General features: G+C 38.8%; 1 protein-coding gene across 2 annotated transcripts; it reads right to left on the bottom strand.

The window, feature by feature from the left end:
* On the bottom strand, positions 1–8,264 carry ARL6IP1 (ADP ribosylation factor like GTPase 6 interacting protein 1). Of its 2 annotated transcripts, XM_006177269.3 has the most exons (6): positions 8,108–8,264; positions 5,713–5,846; positions 5,138–5,257; positions 2,835–2,952; positions 2,125–2,209; positions 1–1,687 (listed from the first exon to the last, which is right to left on the bottom strand). In XM_006177269.3, the coding sequence occupies exons 1-6, from the start codon at positions 8,141–8,143 to the stop codon at positions 1,569–1,571; spliced, it is 612 nt and encodes a 203-aa protein (XP_006177331.1). In that variant the 5' UTR covers positions 8,144–8,264; the 3' UTR covers positions 1–1,568. The 2 variants fall into 2 exon arrangements, with proteins under 2 accessions (XP_006177331.1, XP_032316860.1); XM_032460969.1 differs by lacking the exon at positions 5,138–5,257.

Genomic DNA, 8,264 nt, shown 5'->3' with positions numbered 1-8,264 from the left:
GAGATTCCAGCTTTTTTATTTTTCCCCCTTTACACAAAACAAAGTAGAAGAAATCATATAGGATTAAAACTGCAAAAGTAGTTAATGGGTAGAACACACATACACAAAAAAATCCGGATAGGAAGACAAGCTTATTTACAATAAGGAAACATGTAAATTAAGGTAGTTTGTAGTTTTCATAGAAACATTAAAAAAGAAAAATCAAACATGTGCTACATGGGTGCCACTGTTTACAGCAATATTGAAGGAGAGAAAACAACACTTACTTAGGGACAGATATACCACAAAGTCCAGGTTTTACAGCATCAGTGCAATAAATCCACAAAACTATATTACAACTAGTTAATCAGAGTTTAAGAACTGTTCCCAAATCCGTCACATTTTTAGTCCTCAGAGGTTCATTCCTACAGATTTCAACTACTCTAACTCTCTAGCTACTGAAAGGGAGAATGATTCTAAGATGCCTTCCAAAGAATTACGAAGTCTCTGCAAACCAGAGGCCAACTATCACCAACAAGTCTGCTCCCACCAACAGCCCTTGCATTCTTCAGAGAAATAGCTGGGGAAAAAGTCAGCTGCTAGCTCCTCTCCACCTCCTATGCTAAATCTATGGGGACCAAAAGCAGCCAGCATTACCATAAAATGACAATCTTGAGGCTTACCTTTAAAGGCTTATTCTGGTCTTGAACAATTAGTAGGATAAGATTATTCTCTACTGAAATTAATCTTGAGTAAACACAGGAAGACTTTTGTCCTTCATTGGCTGGTCTTGGAGTGAAGGTCATAGACGTGAGTCTTAACCTATTATGTACTTTAGTTTCAGTTAGCTGAAAATCTGAAATTAAAAGTATGCTAAAAATCCTAAATACCAACTTTTGGAAGCCTGCTACTAAAACGCCTTTAAGGATACACTAATTTCAAGTTTAAGTGCAAAGGGACAAGTGTTCTAAGCCTGTCAGATTCTCCATCTGGGAAGAAAGATCCTTGTTTCTTACAAATTGCTAAATTCTGCACAACACATTCTAGGGCATGGAATTAGTTTCATTTTATTCCATGAGGAAACTTCTCCCATGGTATCGAAACAGAATGAGGAATGAATCTGAAATGGTCTCTTCATCAGAAATGGTAAACTTGGTCTCTATATTCACGAAACCAGTTTTTTAACCTGTGGCAAAACCAGCTTCCTATAGCCAGAGACCACTATCTTGTATCCAGCTAAAGCAAAGATCAACTGAAACAATTATCCCATGTCACTGTAAACTGTACTAAAGGGTGAAGTTCACCACTGTATTTTTTTAAAAGAAGAGTTCAACTAACCCTGGGTGAGAAAAGCCGGGAGAAGTGGTTACTCACAAATGAGTTGTTCACTTGGGGCCAGCTGATGAGAAGGCACCCGTGAAGACACTGGACACAAAGCCTTTCTTGGAAAGTTGGAATTTCTACTAAGGGCAGGATGAGGGAGAGCAAAGAGCTACTTCTGTTAACATTTTAGTATCCAGACAACACAACACACACTGTTCCCAAGGACAATGTATGCGGCATTAATCACACTGAATAAAGCAGGTGCTTTATTCATTTTTCTTCTCTTTTTGTTTGAGAAGCTTGTTTATCTCCCTTTTGGCCATTCCAATGTACTTCGAAATGATTCCGTGTTGGTTTAGTCCAGGAAGCAACAGTAAGAAAGTCACTTAAAACAAACAAACAAACAAACAAAATTAAGAAGGCAGCAACTAACTTCCTGAAGATTATTACATTTTAAAGAAGGTAGTTTCTTGGACTATTACACACTCTAATGGGATGAAGCAACATAAAATCCATTATTTCCTTTGGTATTTATCCCCAGAAGCTTCCGCTATCACGCCTCCCAACCTCAGATAACACACACTGCTTATTTTTCCCTTGTGCACATTACTTTCTACCTTGGACATTAGTTCTTGGTCTTAATCTCCTCTAAGATCACAAACTAACTGAAAACAAGACCTGGGCTTTTGTCATCTTCTGTACTCACACAGTTCCTTGATCACTGCCTGGAACTTAGTGAGCACAAATATACTGTTTACTAAATTCCAGGTAGACTTCACTGGCCAGGATGTGCCTGTGGTTAGTTCTTCCTCAAAGACTTACCTATCAGGTAGGTGAGAAGAAGGTTGTGGACTTGCTGTCCCACCCAAGCAACCGCAGCAAGAGAAATGATCATGGTCACGAAGTACTGACAATGAAAATAATAAGAATGTGTCAACTCCTAGAAACAGACTAAGAGGCATCACTTTAGGAGGTTGTTTCGAAGGTTGGAAAATAACTCAGTTTTTATGATCACTTTTCTTTAAAAATAGTATCTATATATTATACAAAGCCCATAGAAAACTCCCTTACAACTACTTTACAGAATTTAGATACATTCTCTCCTACAATAATGGTAATTCCATATAAAAATTATATATAGTGTATATATAATGTAAATATAAAATAATTTATACTATAAATTATACTACTTTTGCAATTAAAAAATCACATAATAAACTCAAGTGAAGCTAAGAGAAAAGAGAACAAATGCTAGGTATATGTCTTTTACATTTATTTCAGTAAATTAAAAAAAAAACAAAAAATTCACTCCACTAGAGTAAAAAATTAAATGTGAAATGTAATTTTAACTTCAGGCCTAACTAATACAGATAAATATTTATGAATGCACTCAGGAGTTACACCAACAGATAATGATAAACATCAAACTATAACTAGAGTAAAGCAGAAAAGGCTTTACACTACAATGAAGTAAAAATTGACTCAACCTTAAAATGTTGCTTTACTTAAATAATTCAAAACCAAAAAAGTACCATTTTAGGCTTTTCTTCCTTTAGCGTAAAAAGGCGTTTCCACCAGCCCACAGCTCTGCGTCGAGTTTTTACTAGGTTGCTGCAAATTTCATGGAATCTCTGCTGTTGCTCAGTGGTCCTAGAAAAAGAATTTTCCCCTTCACTATAAGCAAATCTTAACAGTAAACAGAAACAAACCATTCTCTCAAATTTAAAAAGTTATCTTCTAAAGAAAATCTAAATTAAAAAACGATTCACCATTATCTCATAGAAAAGTTCTTGTACCATTCAGACTTCTTCTATAGAACAGGAGTAAGTTGTTGTTGCTGCTTTTAAACTGAAGCACAGTCAATTACAATGTGTCAGTTTCTGGTGTACAGCACAGTGTCCAGACACGTGTGTGTACAAAGTAATGGGTATTTAGGGTTCTAAGGCCATGTTTGGTCAATGACAGTAACCAAAAACTCATGACTACTATGAGCCATGCAGAAATCAGTATGAATTAATTTCTCTATTCCTATATTACTTTGCAAATTCCAATGAATCCTGGGTTGTAGCCCATCAGAGTCCCACTTTTTTGAGGAAGATGTGAAGTTTCTGCCAAACAGCTGTATGTAAGCACTCTTCAGTAGGGTAATAACTACGAACAATCAAAGCACAGAACCCTCAACTGGGCTTCATACAATTGATGTCAAGGCAGCAACAAACAGCTGAAATCCAAATTCCTTATAAATTTAGTCCCAGTGAGGGAAAGTATAATCATAAACAAAACAGCAGTGAAAACACAGAAAGATCCTCCAAGAAAGCCCTTTTTAACTTATAATGTATTCTGGGTTCTGATAAAAAAAAAAAAGAATTGCTTTTATACTGTCTTTGCTGTACAAACATTTGCTTTCTTTTCTCTAGTCGTTGTCACTGTAAACCTGCAGCGACAGACACAGTAGAATGGTTTCTGCTTGGGTTCTGGAACTTCCTGTAAACAATTAAACCTCATATGCTGCCCATGGTCAAGGCTGGGCTGTGGCTATGCAACGGTGTTCTTCCTTCCTCATAAAGGTCAAAAAATAAAACTGCTCCGTCAATAATACTGAACCACACATTGATTACCATGAAACTTTATGTATTTACTTCTGAAAACTCTTCTCCAGGAGTTATGAATTAGCAGATTAGAACTGTCATCTGGCCAATAAAGTCAGAGTCTGAGGTTGATTCTCTGCTAAATTGTTACATTGCAGTTACAAACTTGCCCAAAAAACAGCAGCATACATCATTACTCCATGTGAAAAACAATTCAAAGGACATTTCCTAACGTAATTCATTTGAGGATGGCAGAAACATCTTTAAATAAACATGTTTAATTATCTCGTAACTTAATCCCCCCAAATGTGTGAATCTGTTCCCAAAGATCCAGAGGGCATACATTTAAAATTCTTATTTTTACAGAATTATTTTATAATTTACTGTTATCAGGGAAACAAAAAAACTAAAAGCACAAGCAGACCATTAATCAAATTAAAATAAACAGCCATGGGAGAATAGCAGGTAGGAGGAAAAAAATCCATTCCATCATCTACTTTTATTCATTATCTGGATCGAAAGTGAGAAATGCAACGTTCCAGAGGGAAGTTAAAAAATATTTTAACAGGATGCACAGCCACTTAACTGTATCTTGGCAACTCATAAGTAACCAGGTCAAAGAATGGTACAAATGAAATCGACAACCCACTTGTACACAGCTTGAACCTATCCTAAAGCACTTGGTACACATTTTGCTCACCACCACTGCACTGACTCACCATCTCAACCTGAAACACAGCATCAATCTTTAAAGTCAAAGTATTTCACAGCACCCACGACAGTGTGCTTAACGTAAAAGTAGGCATTTGAACAGTTGCTTAATGAATAGGCAAAAAATCTACATTACTGTTTTTGTATTTATTCAGAAGTAATCTATGAAATTAACATATTATCTTAAATATCAATGGAAAATGTAAAAGTAGACATACGACTTTTATGCAACACTCATGAATTCTGCAATCCTTGATAAAACATTATCTTTAAAAAAACTCACTTCAATAAGGTCTAGAAAGAAAAAAAGTCACAATAAATGCTAGATTATAAAAGAGCCATGGAGATATTAAGTACTGGAAATTCATGATTTATACCTGAAGCAGGTAAGAAGTTCTTTACATCAAAGCAGTAATCTAACCCCTAGGTATGTGATGGTTAGTCAACTCTCTGTGCTTAATTACAGCATACGAGTCACAACCACCAGGTTCAGTAACCTCTCAGAAACTAGAATGCCAAATCAATATGCCACCTACCATTTATTGGAGCCAAAAATTCTAGGCGCTAGAATGGGAACAAGGTAGTCAGCCAAGCACAAAAACATAACAAAACAGGAAACACCGGAAAGAACAGATGGATCCAGATAGTAGATAGTCCTGTTCAAAAAAAAAATTTTTTTAATAAAGGTTATAAAAACATACTTATTATTATTCCTAGCTGAAAATGTTTATCCACTTGGTCCTCTGGTTCTCAAAGATGTTATTTGCCCTTTTCACTCTAATTTTCTCGCAAGTGGTTTCCCAGAAGCTTCAAGACACGATGACATCATAGCTGCAATGGTTAAAATAAACATCAAGAGACAAAAGCTCTTTGGGGTCTTCAACACTTTTTAGAAGTGTAAAGGGTCCTAAGGCCAAAAAGTCTGAGCCACAGATTTATTTAACTGCCTTGGATTACCAAATTTACATAAGTACTACAAATTCTGAAAACTAGGCAAACTGCTCTAAGGCATTCTTTACAGATTATGAAAGATTTCAGGCATTTCTATAAATGGAACCCGAGCCCTTCTTAGTAACAAACACAATCTGTAGTAATTTAATAGCTCACTTACAGAAAGACCAAAGAAACCACACCCATGATGGCAGGTGGAAACCAGGCTCTTTCCCATCTCAGGACTTTATCTGCCATCAGCATCACTTCTCCCCATCCTTGCAGCTGCTCTTCCAGACTTGCAGTCTCTGCAGCCTACATATGGGCAACATTTAAAGTGATCATTTTACTAATCTCAACATTTTTGTGGCTCCTGGAGAATTAAATTCTTCTAAGGCACCAAGTATGTGAAACAGCTCTTACAAATCACTATCAAACAAGTCAGTTTCTTCAAAAAAAAAAAAAAAAAACTGCAATTTTGATACCAAAGACAGAAATCGGTGGAGAAAAAAAATCTATCATTTAATGGTCGCCTTCCAAGTCCAAGCACTGGGCCACTCTTTACACGCAAGATGTAACATAATCCTTATAGAGCCCCTTAAACTGGGAATAATTAGGTCCATTTTACAATTAAACAGATGGAGCTCAGAACAGTTACTTTCTCAAAGCCATACACTACTAAGTGGCAGCGTCCTGAGTATAAAATTAGATCACTTTAAGTTTGCTCATTTTGGGTGGTTACAATTGATCTGTTGTTTTGTCATTTCATTGATCTAACCTGGACTTCTGAATCCATTAGGAAAGCCTCTCCATGAACAGCGTTCAATTTCCAAAACAGCTCTTTGTGTAATGGAATCATTTAGATGTTGGCATCATTTGCACAACTAAGGAAAACTACTGTGCTTTCAACAAATTATATGAGGCATTTTAAGCCCAATATATCTCAATAAAATGCTTCTTACACTAATCAGGACATTTTGGTTAGACTTCAAATTTCTCCACAAATCTGACAATCAGCTGAAAGTAGACTTCTCTGATGAGCTAAAGTGGCAAAAAGCCCTTAAGCTGATTTTGGTAGAGGAAAAAAAAATTGTAACAAGAAACCTATGTGTCCTTGTAACAGTTATCACAGGGAAATCTGCAAATGACAGGAGACAGTGAAGCTTAATCTTGATAAAGATGCTTATCTGTGCCACATTGACCACTTAAGTGACCTCACTATTTCTGACTTGGTATATCATGCTTAATTTAATATAGCTAAATAAGAGATTTTACCATGTGCCAGAAACTCTGCTAAACATTTATATACCATACTTTCATTACTTCTCTCAACGAGCTGAAAGGAAGGTGTTGTTAGCATCCTCATTTTACAAATAAGGAAACTGAAATACAGAGAGGTTTACAGATCTGAATCCAGGAAATCCAAGGCCAAAGGCCTTGTTCTTAAAGTCACACTGCTCTGCTGAAAGAGCTCTTCAGCTCCAGGCCATGATCTGTTGTTTCAATAGCTGTGTGAACCTGGGCAACTTCTTTGTGCTTTGATCAGTTTCTAAAAGGAAACTGGCTGGGGTTAACTAGGCTAACTACAGAGAAGGGGTGTGTGTGTGCAGGTATGCATTTCTTTCTTTCTTTTTTTTTTTCCAGGTATGCATTTCTAAAAAAACAAAGCAAAATGAAACCACACACAATCAAAAGTGCCCCGCAAACTCACTTAATTCGTTAGGACCCCGGCTCTTGGAAAATCAAAGGTCAAAATTAAATTATTGTGGTTTCTCTATTCATTGTGGTGGTTGTGGTGTATGGCTTGCCTTTCTCTGGGGAAAGGCAACGAAGAAGATGGACGTATTTCTCTCGTTTTTGCCTAGATCCTGCGGTGAGATTTGTAGTCAGGTTAAAATTGTCCGCCTGTGATACAACCTCACTGCAGTTCCTTCGGACCCCTGCTTACTTTAAAGTCGTCCTGTAGACACCCCCTCCCCAAGATTTACAAGCTTTAGACAAACGCCAGAACCTCCCATTGTCCTTCCAGCAGGACCCCAGTCCCAGTTCCCAGCGGTGAGCTCGCAGCCTCCCTGCCGTTTTAAGCTGTGCCAGCTCTAACAGAAATTCTCGGCAGCAGACTTTTGACCTACCCCCATCCCCAAGTACAGGGGTAAAAGGACGAAGGGGCATTCTGGTTAAGATCAAGGAAGGGGAAACCCGGATACGGCTGGGACCTGGGCCACAAAAGCGCTCGACTGGCCCCTCGCAGCTCTCTAACACTGACTACACCCCAAACTGTCACAGCCCCTCCCTTCTCCCGCTGAACCCGTATTCCCGGTGAAAGATCACGCGCCCTCCTCGCCCCGTTGCGCACCTTCCCCAGGGGATGTTAAAGTCGACATGACTAGTGCCCGTCAAGCAGGGGTTATCCAATAAGTCCCAAGGGCAGGAGCCGTCGCCTGAACCTGAAAACCGGGAGAGGAGGGCCGGACCCACCGCGGGTGATAGGAGCGAGGCTGCAGTGTCGTCCCACGGACCCCACCAAAGTGCGGAGGTCCTACTCGGTTCCCTCGCAACCAGGTGCCAGAACTCACCAGTAGGTTGGTGCTGCGATTATCTCCCTCCGCCATCGTCCCCGATGTGCAGCCTCAGCTAGCGCAAGCCGTCCCCAAAACAGGCCTCCAGCAGCGTCCCTCACGGCGACCCTAGCGTGAGGGTGCAGCCCCTCAGGCTGCTTATATAGGTTCGCTG

This window comes from Camelus ferus, chromosome 18 (assembly GCF_009834535.1).
Source record: "Camelus ferus isolate YT-003-E chromosome 18, BCGSAC_Cfer_1.0, whole genome shotgun sequence".
Taxonomy (NCBI): domain Eukaryota; kingdom Metazoa; phylum Chordata; class Mammalia; order Artiodactyla; family Camelidae; genus Camelus; species Camelus ferus.
The sequence above is the reverse complement of the archived record's forward strand: the minus strand, read 5'-3'. Positions and strand labels throughout refer to the sequence as shown.